The sequence below is a fragment of the Halichoeres trimaculatus genome, unplaced genomic scaffold (assembly GCF_033239565.1).
Source record: "Halichoeres trimaculatus isolate MK-OKI-2021-1 unplaced genomic scaffold, fHalTri1.1 fHalTri1_scaffold_21, whole genome shotgun sequence".
In the NCBI taxonomy this organism is placed as follows: domain Eukaryota; kingdom Metazoa; phylum Chordata; class Actinopteri; order Labriformes; family Labridae; genus Halichoeres; species Halichoeres trimaculatus.
The window spans coordinates 6,465,986-6,485,415 of record NW_027437199.1 but is presented as its reverse complement, the minus strand read 5'-3'; the positions used below and the strand labels follow the sequence as shown (position 1 = coordinate 6,485,415).

General features: G+C 43.2%; 1 protein-coding gene across 10 annotated transcripts in view; it reads left to right on the top strand.

Moving 5' to 3' along the window:
* Positions 1-19,430, top strand: part of magi2a (membrane associated guanylate kinase, WW and PDZ domain containing 2a) — a 161,827-nt gene that overhangs the window by 134,342 nt on the left and 8,055 nt on the right. For 5 of the 10 annotated variants that reach the window (XR_012600075.1, XM_074697664.1, XM_074697669.1 and 2 more), the window contains exons 12-21: positions 1,332-1,539; positions 3,395-3,436; positions 3,524-3,639; positions 3,905-4,097; positions 7,927-8,166; positions 8,500-8,685; positions 11,079-11,283; positions 13,144-13,369; positions 13,639-13,791; positions 19,151-19,289. Coding sequence is in view for 9 of the 10 variants with exons in the window: in XM_074697664.1 (XP_074553765.1) it covers positions 1,332-1,539; positions 3,395-3,436; positions 3,524-3,639; positions 3,905-4,097; positions 7,927-8,166; positions 8,500-8,685; positions 11,079-11,283; positions 13,144-13,369; positions 13,639-13,791; positions 19,151-19,289 (1,708 nt within the window). In the remaining variant the exon portion in view is untranslated. The remainder of the gene's footprint in view (positions 1-1,331; positions 1,540-3,394; positions 3,437-3,523; positions 3,640-3,904; positions 4,098-7,926; positions 8,167-8,499; positions 8,686-11,078; positions 11,284-13,143; positions 13,370-13,638; positions 13,792-19,150; positions 19,290-19,430) is intronic. The other 5 variants (XM_074697666.1, XM_074697671.1, XM_074697665.1 and 2 more) reach the window with 4 other exon arrangements.

The window sequence follows — 19,430 nt, the reverse complement described above, 5'->3', positions numbered from 1 at the left end:
CTTGGGTCAATTTTTTAATGTTAATTTTTTTGTTATTATTTTGAGAAAAAAGTCAGAATTCTAAGAAGAAAAAAAAAGAGTCAGAATCCTGACCTTTATCCTGGGGTAATAATTTGAAAAACTGACCTTAAATTTGTTCTTTTTTCCATAAGTTTTTGTAGGTAGTTTTTTTAAATTTTCATTTAATTTTTATTTTTTTCATTTTGAGAAAAAAGCCAGAATTCTTAGAATAAAAAAAGTCGGAATCCTGACCTTAATTTCAGTATTATAATATCGATAAAAAAAAATGGGACCTTGAATTTTTTTCCTGCAATTCAACTTTGTTTAGGTTAAATTTTTTTATTACTTTTATTATTATGAGAAAAAAAGTCAGAATCCTAACCGTAATCTTGGGATGATAATTGAAAAATTGGACCTCCTTTTTCTTCCAGCTATTAATTTTTTCGATAAATATATTTTATTATTATTATTATTATTGTGAGTCAAAATTTGGACTTGAATCTCAGAATAAGAATAAAATGTTTATTTTACCTTGATTTATTTTTTCAGTGGTCCTGATCCTCTTCTGTAGCCTTTCGCCTCGTCCTCAGTGAATCGGTCGTTTGCTAAACCCCGCCTCAGAGCATTCAAACCAGAATAAACCTGCTTAGCTTTGGTGTTAAAACAGGAACAACATGCTGAAAGTTTGAACCTAAAGAGCTCCTACAGACATACTTTTATTCTGAAAGGGCCTCAGGTATTATCACTATGTTCCAGCACTGTGTGAGGTCACAGGTTGATACCTGTGAGTGATGACAGAGTTTAATGAAATCTGAGCACCTTCTCTCTGCTCTAAACTAAACACAGACAGAGTTAGCTTAGCATTATCCAAACTCAAACCTCCCATGTCTTCTTCCTTTAAATGAAGAGATCTATTTAAAGACTTCACATCCTCTGACAAACTGTATAAATAATCCAGTCAGCAGGATCTGAATCCTGTGTTAAAGATGATGATAGATTATAATCCTACTTTACTCTGAGTTGTCGGCTCAGGACTCAGACTATAAAGAAGTCTGGTCTAAAGACACTTCTTTAAAGAGTTAGCTGAAGTGATAGGGTAGCATTAGGCAGCCAGCTGACAGATAGGTGAAGATTTTGTGGACTTCTTTTGAAGACCTGCTGTCTGTCCTCCTGCGTTGAGTTGTGGGGTACCAGTCTTTAGCGTGGTGGGGTTTATCAGACGGTCCTGATTCATGAAAAACAAACTCTGCTTCGGGTTTTGATGTTTACTGTTTCTGAGCGTCCTGAGCAGGACCTGAAGTTCTGACCCCTCATGCCGCTCTGTCTCACAGGTCCTGGATCAGTGGGAGACCCAGCAGGGCCAGAGCAGCCCAGCTCAGACCAGCCTGTCAGCCCCTGTAATCCCCCACAGCGCCCCCTACCCAACACACCACCTGCACAGGGCCTCGGTCCCCGACTCAGCTGCCGAGGCCCTGGCCCTGACTAAGCCAGACCCCTTTGACCTCTATGAGAAGTCCAGGGCGGTCTATGAGAGTAGGCGTAAGTAAAGACCCAAACTCCTCTCTGGACTCTTACGACCTGACTTCTGACCTCTGACTTGTTTCTAAATCCAGCTTTAAACTCTCAGCTTCTTCTTCTTCCTCTTCCTCCTGTTCTTCATCTGATCCTTGCTCATGTCTGAAACGAGAGAAACAAACAGAATCTGAGGAAAGCTCAGCTGTTGGTGATCCAAACACTTCAGACCTCAGAGACAGACAAACTCACAGCAGCTGATGCTAGAGCTGATGGTAAAGCTGCTGGTGCAAGAGTTGTTGGTAGAGTTGGTACAAGAGTTGATGGTAGAGTTGGTACAAGAGTTGTTGGTAGAGTTGGTACAAGAGTTGATGGTAGAGTTGATGCATAAGTTCATGTTTGAGTTCATGGTAGAGTTAAGGGCAAAGCTGTTGATGGTAGAGTTGATGCTTGAGTGGATGCAAGAGTGATTGAGCAGTGACCCTTGTGTTAGTCTTAGAGTTTTTGTGTCTGTTGTTATCGTGTGCTTACATGCTTAGGTGTTTTTTTCTTGATCTCAAACTACGCCCCCTATGAGGAATAGTCTGGAATCGACCTTTTTTCCTTGTCCTCTCCCAATGTTGTCATTTCTTATCTAGTCAATGGAGCGCTAGGCAGCTGGCTCCCAGGTTTATCCCATTCCTGTCTTCCATGGTCTAAGTTTGTCTTCTTATTTTTCTTTGAAGGGATGTAACTACAATTTCATTGTACTTGTGGCAATGACAAATACAGTTCTTTCTTTCTATCTATCTATCTATCTATCTATCTATCTATCTATCTATCTATCTATCTATCTATCTATCTATCTATCTATCTATCTATCTATCTATCTATCTATCTATCTATCTATCTATCTATCTATGAGTGGATGCTAGAGTTGATGGTAAAGCTGTTGATGGTTCAGTTGATAGTAGACCTGATGCTAGAGTTGATGCTAATGCGGATGGTAGAGTTGATGCTAGATCTGATTGTTCGTAGGTCTGATTATAGACGTGTTACTATTTTACTATCACCTGTGAAACCATGCAGGAAGATTAACATCTCAGTTTTTCTGCTTCTCTGTGAGACTGTGAGTGTGTGTGTGTGTGTTTGTGCTTATAACTGAGGCTGTGTGTGTGTGTGTAAAACTGAAGGAGTGTGTTTTTGTAACATCCAATCAGTCCCATCTCCCCTAACTGTTCCCAAGGTTCTTCATTTACAGACCCCAAAGTAGGAACAAAGAGAGGGAGGATGAGAGGATGGAAGGAACAAGAGGGGGAAGGAAAGGAGGATAGGAAGAAGTGAGACTCATAGGAAGAGTGGACGTTAGATTTTGATGGTTTGGTATCCGTTTTTATTCTTTTATCCTCCATCACACACCTCCCTCTCTGTCAGAGCTGTGTGTGGTTTCTATGGTAACAGCCTCCGTCCCGTCTGTCGTCATGGTTTTATTACCCATAATCCTCTCTAGGTCCCTGCAGAGCGCCGCCTGTGATTAAAACTCTGAGTCTCTGCTCGCTGCCTCTCCACTGAGCTTCAGGTTTTACACATCACAGAGAAACAGCTGATTACAGCTCAGCGCTAACACACACTCACACACACACTCACACACACACATACACACACAGTGTAAACAGACGTGTGTGTTACTCGCCGTAAGCACTTCCTGACTGTTATGGATGAGTCTGGAGCTCTGAGGTGGTGCTGATGCTGAAGCTGGGGCTGCTCTTTTCTTGAGAGAGAGAGAGAGAGAGTGTGTGTGTGTGTGTGTGTGTGTGTGTGTGTGTGTGTGTGTGTGTGTGTGTGTGTGTGTGTGTAGTTGTTGTTTATGAGTCTTTTCTTCTGTCCCTGTGTGTCGTTTCAGAGCCCGGCCAGCCACGGTCAGTGTTTCCCGTGGACTCTTCAGGTAAAATCCACGTCTCGGAAGGAAGAGCACTCAGACCAGTTCTTACCTGTTCAGGTGGTCTAAACCTCTGTGTGTGTGTCCCTCCAGGTGCAGAGTACCAGGACATGGAGGTGAACCTGCGCAGACAGAAGTCCGGGTTTGGTTTCCGGGTGCTGGGCGGGGACGAGGCGGGTCAGCCTGTGAGTCCGGAGACGCGTGAGAAGGCTCGTATGGCGATGGGCGTGGAACCCTGTCATTTTCTCCTCCAACCCACACACACACGCACGCAGACCTGAGCACACCTAACCCTGATCTTTGACCTTGACCTTTGACCCTGAGAGAGTGTGGCTCTGGCTGTTGTGTTTTCTGTTTGTAACCAATCAAACGTCTCCAAATAACTACGTTAACACACGCTGCATGTTTCCCGGTTTAAACCTTGATCCCTCTCGTCCGAGTCCCCTTGGAGTAACGGTCTGTCTTTGACCACAGATCCTGATTGGCGCCATCATCGAGAAGAGTCCTGCTGACCTAGACGGACGCCTGCGACCTGGAGACGAGCTGCTGTTTGTGGACGGGATTCCCGTGGTGGGAAAACCGCACAGATACGTCATCGACCTGATGCATGGAGCGGCACGCAACGGACAGGTGAACCTGGTGATCAGGAGGAGGATACAGGCCACAGGTGAGGAGAAATTAATAAACACATCTGAGCTTTAAGGTGAGGTCACCGATGGTTGATTATAACTAAACTCATCACATGACGGAGAGTAAAAGATCACAACGCCACAAGAACATTTAAGCTTTAAGTTTAGGCAAGGAAACGAAACTTTCTGACCAAGGAACCGAGGAGTTTGAGACTAAAGTGACAGATGAAATGGACACAGCAGTAGTTAACTGCAGAAGGGAATCATAAACTTCAAAGAAATCAGAGAACGACACCACATCACAAATGCATTCATCCCGTCCTATACACCAAAACACCCCACCCCACGTTTACAGGACCCAGACTGACTTCTTTATCTATTTCAGCAGAGGACAGGTCGGTCAGCAGTCTGCCTCACTCTGTTATTAATCAAAGGTTTAGTCCACCAACAAAACTTCTAATTGTTGACCACACTTTTTGGTGGTAAACTCCAACGGCGCTGTGACAATTTATGAGGATATATCTGCCTAATGATCATATTAGAGATCCCTTGAAAAATTAATCCAAGTAATCACAGGATTTCTAATTGATTAATCGCATTTTAATCTCATATCTACTTAAGGTCCCCAAATAAAGGACATGAATTCTAGAACATTAAAAAATTGAAGCGCATGACTTATCAAATGAATACACCAAGAAGAGAAGTTTTGTAAATCCACTTTTTTTTTTTTCAACCAGCTAATGTCAAAATGTCCGTGTTCGCTGCCTTTGATGTCTATAGAGGCGGGGTCTGGGTGGAGCTTGGCAATCAAAATCCTGCTCCCAAACTACTGTGGGTGAGAGCGGTGCGCTCTTTGGATGAGAGTTCAGCATGGATATGAGGAGAAGATGTGAGATGACAGAGACAAAGGGAGACGCTGCAAGTCAGAAAAGTTCGGGCAGCTCACGCTCCAACTGAGGATGTGTCGTGGTAGTTCAGAGAGAAAGAGTGGCGCCATCGTGAGGATGGAGCGCCCGCGATGAACGCGATCAAAAAAAGTATGTTTTGTCTGTTTTTTGGATCAAAAACAGGAAGAGAGACACAAAAGATGAGAGTCCACTCTTCTTAGGTAGTTTTGGTGTTTTCATAGTCAGAGGAAACGAACCAAGATTGTTCAGCTCTGAAAATGGCTGACAGCCAATGAATTAATCTTGTGTTAATTTTTATAACGTGTGAATTTAGGGTGTAATTAATTAATCTAGTTAACACTTTGAAGTGACAACTAAAAAAAAAACACATTTGATGATAAATTCACACAACTCCTGTGAGGTCCGTCCAGCATCATGACGTTTATACGTCATAATGAAAGTGACTTATTGGATACAGCTCTCTACGTTTGCAATGATAGCCGTAATAAAAGCATTGGTTTGAATGATGATGATGATGATGATGACGTGGATCTGTCAGCAAAGTTTGATATTTTATGATAAAATGTGGGGGAAACATCACCGCTTGCCATCTCTGTCACCAGTTTCCTCATTCCTCCAGAACATAGGTCAGAGTGTCCATTGTTTTTATAGATCACAAACTTGGCGTGGGAAGACGTACAACAGTTTCAGGCCCTGTTTTGAGCATTTTGAGGCCCCAGGGCTCTCTTTGAGACAGCCTTCGATATGCGACTCAGAAAGTACTTGCAGTGCAGTGGAGGAGAGAGGAGACTGCAGTTTATCACTTTGAGACGTACCCCTAATCTGTGACTGAGCTCTCTGAGAGTTTTGAGGCCTCACGACTCTCTTTACTTCCTCCCGTGACCTCTGACTTCCTGTGTTCTCATTATCACAGCCTCCTCGCACACACTCACTGTTTCAGACGTACACACACCGATCCCCTCCTGCCCACTCCACGCTGCCCGCCCTCCCGTCTGTCAGACCTTCACATTCAAAGCGGCGCTGTGACTCAGCTGGCCTCCTCTGCGGCCTCACTTCCCTCCTAATTGTCTGCCTCCCACCGGCTCTTTGCGCGCTGTCAGACTCGGAGCGCACACTGTACATCTGCCTGCACACACTGTCCTACATTTCACACACCTCACTCCGTTTCAAACACCTCTCCTTCTCTCTGGCTGTGAAGGTGGAAAATACTACATGTGGATCTGTTCCTCTCTGCAGAGACAAATCTTTGTAGCGTCTCCAGCAGAGTGTAAAAAAACAGCTTAAATTTCCCCGTGTCTGACTACAAACACAGAAAGCTCTGACAGGAACAGAAACAACAGCTCCAGGTTTGATCGCTGGCTGTGTCAGGATGCACACGCTCATAAAAGATGGAGGAGCGAGACAATCCACACGCCGCTGCATTTTAACGACGTGTCTGTGAGCGTTGTTTACCTCTCCGTCGTGTTTGAGCTGCTGAGATGGAGACATGACGACACCTCGCTTTCTGGAGACACTAAATTAACCTCAGGTTTTCCATCGTTATGTAATAAACCTGTGAGATGTCAGTGATCGACAGGCAGCGTGTGATCGCCGCAGCAGGCTGTGATTGCGTTTGGCGTCCAGGCTTTGAGCTCTTCTCTCTTTGCAGGTATTCGTACGTGCAGTAATCTAAGTTGATGGTTCCGAGTTTTAAACCCTCTTTCGGGGCCAGGAGGTGGAGCAGCTGGAGGTTTGCTTGCAGCAGAAGATGCAAAGTGTGAAATTAGTGCAGAGGTTTCCTGAACTGACTCCCAGAAGTTGCTGCAAAATTTAATGAAGAACAAACGTGACGCACCTGAGTGTTTTGATTCTTCACGTCTTTGCTGCAGCTTTAAATCTTCTCTTCTCTTTAAAGCTGCAGCGAGTCGTCACTTTTTCAAAGGAAATCCAACGTAACTTCACAAATATCAACTCTACAACATAACTTGGCTGCTAAAAGCACAAAGACATCTTTGAGTTACTTAAGACTCATCCCAGACAAAACCCGTCTGAGAGTTTGAACCAAGGGTGCGTCTCAAAGCTCCAAAGTTTCATCCTTCCTTCCTCCACTTGCGTCCTAGTCCAGATCACTTTACTGATAAAATGCATCATTATTAGATTATTTATTAATTATTTGGCTTTTATAGAATAGGATAGAAATACTTAATTTAACCCTGAGTAGAAATTCAGGAGGAGTCACAGCAGCAATCAAGAAAACAAAAGTAAGAAAGTGTATAGAAAGTGCAAAAAGCTCCATAAGAAAATAGATGCTGACAGCTTGTCCATCATTGTCCAGTCAGCCAGCCTCCACCTCCACAGGGTCCAGGACTGAGCTTCTTCAGCAGTCTGTTCAGTCTCTGTCTCCTGGATCCTGTCTGCTCACAGCAGGTGAAGTTCTTCCAATGTGGCGTTGGTGTCTGGTGTTAGCTCTGTTAGCCATGTCTGTGAATAGCATGATGCAACTCTGCCTTCTGGTATTCCCTCTGTTGCTGGGTTAGCCCGGCTAGCTTGTCCATCTTATTGGAGATAGATCCGTTTCTGAACAATCCTCAGTGCCAGTTTTTAGCTTGTCTTTTCTTTCTCATCATACTTAGTTGTGTTTGGGGTTTTCATTTAGAGAAGTCTGAGCTGCTGCAGCGTCCAATCAGGGAGTGATATTTCATATAGAGGCATGTCTGTCAGTGAAAAGACTTCCTCAAAGCCAGCTCTTGTGTTTCCTCAATCATTGCTCCTTCAATCAGTCCCCTCCCTCCTCTCTCCTCTCTCCTCAGAGCACAATTGTCTGAATATGGCGACTCAGAAAGTAATTCCAGTGCCACAGAGGAGAGAGGAGACTGCAGTTTATCACTTTAGGACATACCCCTAATCTGTAAAGGAGAGCATCTTCACTCTTCTTCCTCTCGTCTGTAGCCGTACCTGAGCTCTCTCCCTCCCCCTACAGGTGAGTCGTGTCCAGAGAACGGCCGCAGCTCCGGCTCCGTCTCCACGCAGCACAGCTCTCCTCGCAGCGACTTCACCTACGGAAACAGCACCATCACCCAGGCGCCCAACGCCACCTCAGACCAGATGTCTGCACCCAACACCCCGCCCAGTGACGTTGTCATCAACCGCAAAGAGAGCGAGGGCTTCGGCTTTGTCATCATCAGCTCGCTCAACCGCCCCGAGGCGGCGGCCACCAACAGTGAGTCCAGTTCATCAGTAGAAACCCTCTGATCTGGGTCCTGAATCCTGAACCGAGCCTCAGCAGAGGAAAGAGGTCACACTCAGACAAAATGAAGCACCTCTCTTTCTATCTGCTCCATTATACATGCACTCCCACGACACGTCACTCACACAGCTCCTCTCTGCTACCACGAGCATTAGAGCAGCGCCCACACACTCCAGAATAAACTCCGCTCTTACGTAAGCCTGAGAGCAAAATGAGAGGGAGCGTTTCAGTCAGTCAGAGAGGAGAGTCAGAGCTGATCCTCCAAACCCTCCTCACCGTCCCTGCTTTCTCCCACTCCCTCCTCAGCTGTGCCTCACAAGATCGGGCGGATCATTGAGGGCAGCCCGGCCGACCGCTGCGGGAAGCTGAAGGTGGGCGACAGGATCCTGGCGGTGAACAGCCAGAGCATCGTCAACATGCCGCACGCCGACATCGTGAAGCTGATTAAAGACGCAGGCCTGAGTGTGACCCTGAGGATCATCCCACAGGAAGGTGAGACACGCACGGGAACAGATACACACCTGCACACATCTGTAGAAACAGTGACCATCAGAGCTGCGTGTGTCCGACACAGGAAACATGGAGACTGCTTCTCTGAAACACGTGTCTGTTTCCTGAGCTGTTATCATCTCAGAGAGACTCATGAGAAGCTGAAGCTGCAGAAACAGACTGAAACACTTTGCATGTTGAAATGCCCTAACTGAGATGTGCCAGTTGTGTTTCATGCAAAGACAAAAAGATACTTTGTTTTTTTTTTCTCTGAGGAAACTTTGTGCTGTGTTAAAGAGCACTCTGCATGTTAAACCTCCTCAGGGCAGGCCGGGACCCTGAGCAGCATCTTTTTGTTTCTTTGAGAATGAACTCCTCCACCTCTTGAAGCTCTCCTTCTCATCATGTTTTGTTACTGTCTTTAGAGGTCTGAGGAGATGGGTCTTCTGTTGACCATAGCGTCCTGTTTTAGTCTGGCCTCAGTGGTCTGCACCATGAGAACTCCTAAGGAGGAGGAGCGAACATGTAAACAAATCTCAGCTCACGTTTGCTGTAACACCTGTTGGTTTCAGCTCACTGTGAGACTCAGGCCTTGTCCTCAGGTAGCCGAGCATTTTCAAAAACAAAAATCTCCTCCTCATTTGTTTTTAGCCTCTGAAGACCCGAGCTTTTGTCTGGTGTCTAATCTTTAATTCACCTTGCTATTTGAGATAGGGGAGATAGGTCTTGTCCAGTGTAATTGTACTTAAATATGTTGTTTTTTCACTAAAGTGGGTGTAATGTTGTGATTTCACCAAAAGATAATGTGGGCAGTGTCCCTAAATGTGGCTCATAGGTCACGCTTTTAAAAAATGAAGTATCATGGGTCTGAGAGGCAGAAATGTAATGTCCCCATATGTGGACGCTGGGACTTAAGAGGTTGAAGCAGTGTTTTCCAGTGATAAAACCTGTGCCAGCCCTGCGTCATTGGGCTGTGTCGTACGAGAACTGAAAACTCCATTTCCGGGCGTATACACAGTTTTCCAGGAATGAAGATTTTGGATAGAGTTTTTAGAAAACATCGGTTTTAGTGACTTACAGTGACGGTTTTGTGTGGATCACAGGCGTAAACATAGGAAAATAATAATAGGAAAGTCTATGCGGTTTACCAGATACCCAGCTTCGTTCGGACATGGCCTCAGTGCTGAACCCAGGTCGTGTTTTAAAAGGACTGTAAGGGGCCGTTTACACGACAAGGTTCTTAGGGTGAAATGCAAAAGTTTGTTGTGTTTTAGCCTCGCATTTACTCCAAAACAGCATTTCAGCCGACCTAAAACGCAAACTTTTGAAAACGGCCTCCAGAGTGGGATTTTTCTGAAACGCTGCCGACACTGTTGCTGTGTAAACAGGACAACAGTACCGTTGTTACGATCGTCGCAAACTACCGTGTTGTGCTTGTGCTGCTCAACCTGCTCAATCTACTACCTGTCTTTCAACAAAATGAGAATCTGTTGCTCCGCTTCTGCTCTTAGTATTTCCCAATACACCAGATGATCGGCCCAACTCTACTTTGGTGGAGATCTCCTAAAAGCTGCTTCTGGACAAGACAGTTATAGCGCAGACTACAGGCCTGCTATGCTTACTACAGCGTTTTCAGTCCCTCTGCGTTTCTTTGTGAAGGCAGATTTTTTTCACTGTGTTTTAGAGTTTTCAGATAAAACGTTGTCGTGTAAACGGGGCTTGCTCTGTGTCCCACAGTAAGGCTAAGACTATGTCTTAGCTGTGGAAAGGTTTTTAAACATTTAGATCTGTCAAACACACGAAGCTGCAGCATTACAGCACTAAAAATGTTTTCTAAAAACTTCATCCAAAGACGAGAAAACTTTGGTAAACTCTAGTTTCACGTGAGAGCTGAATGATGTTGCTTCATTCTGATTGGCTGGCACAAGTTTCACGTCTGAAAAACATTGCCATGTATGGGTTTTTGCCCAATAAAGTGTGGATGAAAGTATTTTTAAAAACGAACGAGGGGGGTATTCAGTTTTGTGAGTACCCAGCTGTGTGTGAACAGAGCCTGAGAGCAGGAAGCTGTTTCGGGGTTAAATCTCCAAACTCAACCGCCTGCTGCTGCTGCTGGTTGTAAACATATCTGAGCGTTTAGCCGTTAAAGAGCTGAAGATCTCCCACAGGAGTTCATCCACACCACAAATAGAGCTGCATGCTAATGCTGCTTCATGATATGTAAATATTTAGTTTCTGTATAAACTCTCTGAGGTCAGAGTTCTTCAGAGCTGTTTACACGCTGCAGCTCGCAGACTTTCTCTGCTCGTGTATAGAAATGTGTTTTCATATATCTGCAAATGGTGGAGTCTATGAAGAGTCTCAAAGATCTCCATGTGACTCTCTTTGAACTCCAGAGATCAGCAACCCTCCGTCGGCCCACAGCTCGGAGAAGCAGAGCCCGCTGGCCCAGCAGAACAGCCCCAAGAACCAGCCCAGCTCGACCGCCGCTCAGCCCAACGCTGCCCTCACAGAACCAAACCCTGTGAACCCAGTGCCCCACCAGAGCCCGGGGACACAGCTACCCGCCCCGCCCCCTCAGACGTACGTCCACGAGAGCAGGTAAGACTGATGCTGAATTCAGAGTTCGGCCCTTGATGCGTTTCAGGGTGTCTTCTTCATCTCCCCTTCTCTCTGTCTCCTTCTCTTTCTAACATTTTCTCTTTTTAATGTCTTTGTCTCTTCTCCCTCTCTGCCCCCCCTGTCCTCCGCTCCCTTTGTTTTGTTGTATAACATCACTTAACTCTTATGGACTGCTGAATTATTCACTTAAACTGCTTCTTTATGGAGAGATCTGCTAAATATTTTAAGGAACTTCAGGGGTCCAGGAACCCTCTGTGTGGCTGCCTGCGCTGTACACAGCCTCTCTTTGTGCTCGGCCTCAGAGGAAACTTGTTTTTCCTTATAAACATTTCATGTGATGTGTAATTTCTTCTCTAAAGTCGTGTTTAATGTCTGTCAGAGCGAAACCCAAACAGGCGCCGTGTGTCAGAGTGACCTGCAGAGAGCGTCTTTAACAGCGCGCTGACAGCGTCCTAACAACACCAGAGAGAAGCACGTTAGCAAATCATGAAGACAGTCTGACAAAGACTCAAGAACAGGGGTCTGCAACCTTTACTTTCATTTCGTTTTGCCTCAGCTCACCTGAATTGAAGTCATTCTGGGGCTGCAAAATCTACTTTCTCTACATGATAAGAACTTTAAGGTGTATGGCTTTGTATACATAGTAAAATCTGGAGAATAATTATCCAAATGAGAAGTTCTTTAGTAACTTTGCACAAGTTTTGATTTTTTTTTTTAATTTGTAATGTTAAAAAAATATTCCAAAAATGGAGAAAAAAAATTAATTGATTTTGATTTTTTCAAAATTTGTAATGTTGAAAAAAAAATCCAAAAATTGAGAAAATAAATTAATTTCAACATACATTTCTTCATCTTTCTTTATCTTTCTTTATCTTTTTTTAAAATATTTTTTTAATTTTTTGACAATTCAAAAATTTGCAAAAATTTCTGACAATTTTGAAAATAAAAAAAAAGCCAAAATGAAAAAAGTCAAAGTTTCAAAAGATTCACTGAATTTGCAAAAAATACCAATTTGCAAAAAAAATAAGAAATGAAGTATCAAAAATTTGCAAAAATTTCAATCAAATTTAAAAATAAAAATATAGGCAATTTTTCATAAAAAAGAAATTTAAAAAAATTGCAAAATTTTCAAATTTTATAAATTTGCAAAAGAAAAAAAAACGGGAAAAATTTCAGGAATTTGCAAAAATACTGTTAATTTGCAAAATCTCAAATTTTTCAAAAGAATACTTGAATTTGAGAACACATATTGGTTATATTGCTCATCTCTTCTTTTTATGTTGTAGGCTACTGTCTTCCCACATATCAAGCATTTAAATGAAGCTGGCATGTTGGCAGTTCAGTGAACACATACACACAGAATTAAAATCTGTATTACCCCAGATTTCTCCAGTTTAGATTTAGTTTTCTTACTATGGCTGTAAAACTTGAGTTTAGCCTCAGGTGCATCGAAAGTTGGTGGGCTGCTGATGTTGTAGGAGGTGAAGTAGAGCAGTAGCAGTTTTTCTTGACAAAAGTGATGCATATCTAGTTCAGCAAAATGTTAACATGATTTTATTTTGTGTCAGTGTCTTAATCATTAAAGTCCTCTGTAAGAAAAATTTATTTATTTCAATAATATAAAGTTATAAATAAAGTTTAACTGTTGTTCTGTTAAGCCCCAAAGTACAAGCTCTGTTCACTCAGATTTACGTTTGATTGTTGATCAGAGAGAAGCCTGTCTCCATATTTTGATAAACTGTTTTTGAAGAGGCATTAACATCGGTCACACACCATCTGACAGCAGCACACGCTATAAACCAAATGGAAACTGTTCCCTCACTCTGATTGGTCTGTTAGTTACAGGTCAGAGGTCAAAGCCAGACAGGACGTCAAACCGGACATCAGACAGCCACCGTTCACAGACTACAGACAGCCGCCCGTGGATTACCGTCACCCTCCTGTGGCGGACTACAGACAGCCGCCCACGCTGGACTACAGACACCCGCCGCTGCTCGACTACAGACAACTCACCACAGACGCCAGGCAGTTCGCCATCCCGGACTACAGGATGCCTCCAGTTCAAGTAAGGACGCCTCAGAGACTCAGAGTCTGATCTTGGTCTGAGAGGAGGCTGAGACTCCAGGTCTGCTCTAACCTGTTTTCTGTGTTTCTGCAGCTGCCGTCTTACCTCCTGCTGAACTTGTTCTTGTGTTTGCCTCAGATTGAGTTTCTCCTCTTAAAGCTGACACCGTCTGATAGAACAGATTAAATGTTAGATTATTTCTCGGCTAACAGGAAGTCAGGGATGAGAATTTCAGTGAGGCGTATCTGATCTGTCCCGTCTGCTCTCAGCTGACGCAGGACTTCGACTTCTTCACGGTGGAGCTGGAGAAAAGCGTGAAAGGTTTCGGCTTCAGCATCCGAGGAGGGCGAGAGTACAAGATGGACCTCTTCGTCCTCCGGCTCGCCGAGGACGGACCGGCCATCCGTAACGGCAGGATGAGGGTAAGGCTTGATGATGTCACTTCCTGTTAGAAAGGTTGATCTGCTCCTGTCTGTCTGGATTACACGGCCAGCTCTCGCTGTAATTGTCCGATGATATCAGAGGAATAATCTGTCACAATAACTCCTCCCAGGATCCCAAAACTTGCCGTGCTCAGCGTTCAGGGACAGATAACGTTCACAGAGATGGAGTCAGATAAAACCTTAAAGTGGGGCAGTTTCACCCTCACTTTAAGGTTTGTATCGCTGATAAATCCTCCCTGAAGCTACCAAACATCACTGTACAGCTCAAAGGGAGAGAGGGTAAATGTTCCTTGAGTTTATGAAGATGTTGGAAACAGTTAAAGTCATCTTCACCTTTCTCCTCTCTGAGCTGAGCTGACGTCCTATACGACAGCTTCTCTTTGAGTTAGGACTTAATGAATCTGTTTCCCTCCATCACCATCCCTCCACCCTCCCTATCTGTGACCAGTCTGTCAGACATCATTTTTGCAAAATGCCCCCAAGAGACACATCACTTCTCCTGCTCACCAGGGAGTCATTGGAGGAGGAGGAGGAGATCTGGAGAGTGTTCAGGGTTTACTGATTCTGGATCAGTTCCTCTTGAGAGTTAGGGTAAGAGGCTCCTCTAGGTCCAAATGACGTCCGTGCTCAGGTCTGCTCTCATTGACGTGTTTTCATCTTATCACATATATCAGTCATATTTCTGAGCATGCTCAGTAGGGTTTTTGCCGCTCTTCATTATTTTAGAAACATGTCTGCAATCACAGATTATTTGAGTCAGGGTGAGAGTTAAAGCTCATCCAGGCCTGATCCTCCTGATTAGTATTAGTCCATCAGTTAGCGTTGATGCTAATGACTAAGGATGGAGATTGAAAACAGGTTCCTGTTGAGAATCGATGAGAAATGTTTCAATCCATCAATATCTTTAGCCTTTGTGCTTAATGATCCCCTTATTGATTCTTTACACTATGCTGGAGCTGCCAGACCTTAAGTCGCCTAGTCTGCTACAGCTATCTTAGCTTAACGGTTAGATAATGTTTCCCAAGAAAACTCTAATTCAGGATTTCCAGTTTGAAGTTTTACTGAAGAACTGAACACACAAAGAAATGTAGATTATAATCTCAGGGGAAATTCATATTCAATACGTTCAACGTGGTATAAATATCCATATCTACCAAAAATGATATAAACAAAACAGCGCTAGCTTGATGCTAACATATATGGGAAATTGCATCGCTATGCAACCATTTAGCATGTATCAGTGTTACTTCAGCTTCAGAATAAAATTTCAACTTTCATCACAGAAAAATATCACAGTTAAGCCCTTTGCACACCAGACATGTATTTTTCGCACGTTATTTATTTTTTCGAACCTACTGTTTTTCAATGCAAGTTTTCACACCAGCAACGTTCTTTCACTAGGCAAAATTGCAGCTTTTATTTTTTCGGACCAAGGTTGATTTTTCCAAAGTTTGCTTGAGACGGTTACTCATCCGACCAGTCAAAACCATGATTTGTTGTTGACGAGTTACATACCAAAACATTCAACATTGCTGTGAATTTGACACCTCCAGACTTTTCGCAATTTTATGCCGTTCATTGCGTCGGCGTTGGAGTGCAAGGGCCTTTCGTCTGTAAAAAAAATACTGAAAACTCCAAATGTTAAAATACTAACAGGCACTCGAAAGGAAAGTTAAGTGCAGGCTCATGGCTGGTTACATGACTATGGCAAGGTTCCGAACAACTTAGAATACTGCTATAACCACTTTGAGACACCAGATGGCCTACTTGAGTCAATCACACATTACAAAAAAGTATCTCAATGTTACATGATGTGCAATTTTTATATTTTGTCTGTTTATTTACGCCCAGAGAAATCCAGATCCAGTGACCAATTACATGTTTATTTACTTATAAACCTAATTCAATGTTGTGATTCAATGACCTAGAAAACCTTTAAAGCTACTTTTTGTACAGAGAAATTCTCAGGAGGAATTGGTAAAGAATCTGAATCTGACTAATGCCCATCCTTGCTAATGACAGCTCATACAAGCCCGTCCCCCCTGATTAGCATGACTCCATCAGTTAGTGATGCTAAAAGCAGCTAATGTAGCTGCTAATAGCAGATCTCCAGCTGTGAAGGGAAGCTGGCTGCAGCTCTGTAGGATCATAACATCCTCTCTGTGCGGGCCCAGGTTCCTCCCTGAAGGCTGATGTGCGTTTATTAGCTCATTGTATGTCGTTGGTGAAATATTAATCTGGTGATTGGAGCATTTGATTTCAGAATAACATACATGTGAGCATGCTCAGAGTTCCTGCTGAGTGGGATTAGTTAGAGATGAACAGAGGGACAGTAACACAGCTGGAGGAAACCGAATCAGCTCCACGCTGGGCTGCAGAATAGATTTCTGAGGAGAAGGCGGAGGGAACACTTTGATCCTGGATCCATACGGCGCATGCAGAGAGGAATCAATCTGCATTACACTGAAGTTAACATGAGACAGGGTTTAAAGGCTTCTGTCACGCCGCCACTTTAGATCTGAGCTCCGCTTTGACGAGTTTTAAGGAGCAGAAACCAAACAGCATCATCTGGATCCTCTAGATCCTGAGTCAGTCCTCCTCATTCTCCTGTTCCAACCCCACACTGATCCTCTTCAGGGATCTTTCCTCAGGTTCAAGGAGATTTAAGGAAATGGAATGATGGGTTATTTCAGATGTAATTCAGCTCTTTGACTCGTTGAGTCTCAAACCTTCTTGAAAAGACTGATCTGTGCGTCTGAGTGCCGGCCTCAGCTCCAGCTTCGTTTCTGTTAAAGATGAAAATGGCGATCGCTCCGCTCGGCCGTTAGAGGTGAGGATTAATGAGCCGACCCTCTCTCCTTCCACCTCTCTTCAGACCGCTGTAATGACACCTAATGACTCCCTCCTCCGTCCGACTCCAGTCCGCTCCTGACTTTCAAATTACCCCGGCCATTACCCGAGGACTTTTCCATTTGTTAGCGTAATTGGGCCGGCATGTTTTGTCCCGTTCCCCATGAATCCTCCCCATTAGTCAGCCCGGGAGCTGAGTCTGAAAGCGCCGAGGGAGAGAGGTGGAGGAAGGAGGCTGAGTTTGACGTGTCCTCACAGAAACACAGAGGGAGTCTGGCTCATGTTTACATCAGCTGGTGGCTCAGCTGCTGTCGTCATGGAGGGTTTTTGGTATTCATCAGAGCGTCCTGGTGTGAGTCGGGCTCCTTACAGATGACATGTTTAAATTAGAGCTGAGTTAATGAGCTGACACCAGATCAGATCTGATTTCTTATTAAGTGAAGCTCCTGAGACAGAAGATGAATTATAGATCCATACTGCTCCTCTGACTCACTCTGAAGCTGTTCATAATCAAAGCAGGGTGTTAAGATTCAGCGTCAGGTCGCATTGTTCTCATTTCAAACCTGTCTCTCTATAATTGACTCAATCCTCAGGTAATCTGCTCCTCCTCTCCTCCTGGTCTCACCTCTGTGAACCTGAGACAGGGTTCATGTTGAAAAGTGTCAGCTCATTTATTCTCGCTGCCGTGTTTCTGTCCATCATCTCTTCACTGTAACGCAGCACACACTCATAAACAGGCCTCATATCATGCAGAAGCCTTAGCTGCTCCACAGATAGGAGTCACAGAGTTAAAGGAGCTCTGTCGTTTCACAGCTTCAGTCTCAGAAATCCCCTCTGCAGGGACTTTAAACTCTTTCTTCAGGGTGGACAGGAACATGTGATGGCATACATCATATTTTGTTCGTACTGTTCTGTGTGTGATGGGATCTCTGTTCTCTGTCACATAGAGGGGTAACCTCCCTATGATGAGTTAAGCGAGGTTGCTATGGTAATCAGGATCCCTCTCCCTGATATTGTCTATATTTATACTTTCTTCCAGGCTCAGTGTCTTCTCACAAGGCACAGTTAGGTCAACACTTTGAGTACATGTAGAAATGAATCTCCTGTCCTTGACTTTAGTGCAATCTCTAAGGATCAATACGACTCCAGCAGGACAATCTGTGAAAGTTCACTCGGCATCGCTCTTTGCTCTTTGCTCAGTGGTGTTAATGTTATTTTTTCTTCATTCAGACTATTTAAAGCTTTTTGACTTGAGTTATCAGTGTCTCATGGGTCCTCTGGGTCTAGAGCATATACTGTATAAAACATGGACGTTGTCTCAACTACGTCACCCATCTGTTTCTAAAACGAAAAATGAAGCACATCGGCTATAGCGGCCAAATTGGTAGTGGCAAGGGTTTCACCTACAGCCATAGGGCGCCTGTCGGTCACGTGACCCTCAGCTGTGCCTTTTATTTGTCTTGGTGTGTTTGCGACTTCCGGTACTTACAGAGCCAGCCCCATGCGAACACTCGAGAAACAGCAGATTTTAGCACTTCAGCATTGTCTCATATTCTCAGACCGGAGGTTGCCGCATGGTCCAGAGTCAGTGACTGACAGATTTCACCACACCATACCAAATTATATCATATCATATCATATCATATCATATCATATCATATCATATCATATCATATCATATCATATCATATCATATCATATCATATCATATCATATCATATCATATCATATCATATACTGTATCATATCATATCATATCTTTATCACAAAATAGCATTTCATTTCAGTTTTTATGTGGCTTCATATCATTTTCATATCATATCATTTCATATCATATATCATTTATATCATACAATATCAAATCTCATATCACATTATTATCATATTACTGTCATATCATATCATTCATCATTTCAGATTGTGTTGTTTATATCATGATGTATAGTATATCATATCATTTATCATATCTTTATCATAACAAAGCATATCTTTTATATTTTTTATATAATATATCGTTTCACATCATATAGCATACATATCATACCACATCACATCTCATATCATATCATTTATCATTTCATCTTATATCAAATCATATGTCATTGTCACGTCATATCATATCATGTCATATCATATCATATCATATCATATCATATCATATCATATCATATCATATCATATCATATCATATCATATCATATCATATTATATCATATCATATTAAATCATATCATATCATATTATACCAAATCTTATTGTATTTAATGGTTTTATATCCTATCATTCTGTATCAAATAGTATCATATCATGTCATATATTTTATTGTATCTTACCACAGGATGTCTTACTATGCTTTATTGTATAGCATCCTATCCTACTTTACTGTATTGTATTCTACCACATCTTACTGTGTCTTACAGGTTTTCTAAGTCTTTCACAGTTTTTTAGTCTGCTAAGCTTTAAGAGATGTGTTTAACTTCCCCTGTAGGTAGGAGACCAGATCATTGAGATCAATGGAGAAAGCACCCGGGACATGACACACGCCAGGGCCATCGAGCTGATCAAGTCAGGAGGCCGACGGGTTCGTCTGCTGCTGAAGAGAGGGACGGGTCAGGTCCCAGAGTACGGTAAGTACTCCCACTTTAAAACACACCAATCTTATCTTTCTCTTTCTCTGTCTTTACCGCTCTGCTCTGTCCTAATATCACTTCAGTTTGTGACAAAACTTAATCTGATCATCTGTCTTCATGTTTCTGTCCTTTCTGTAC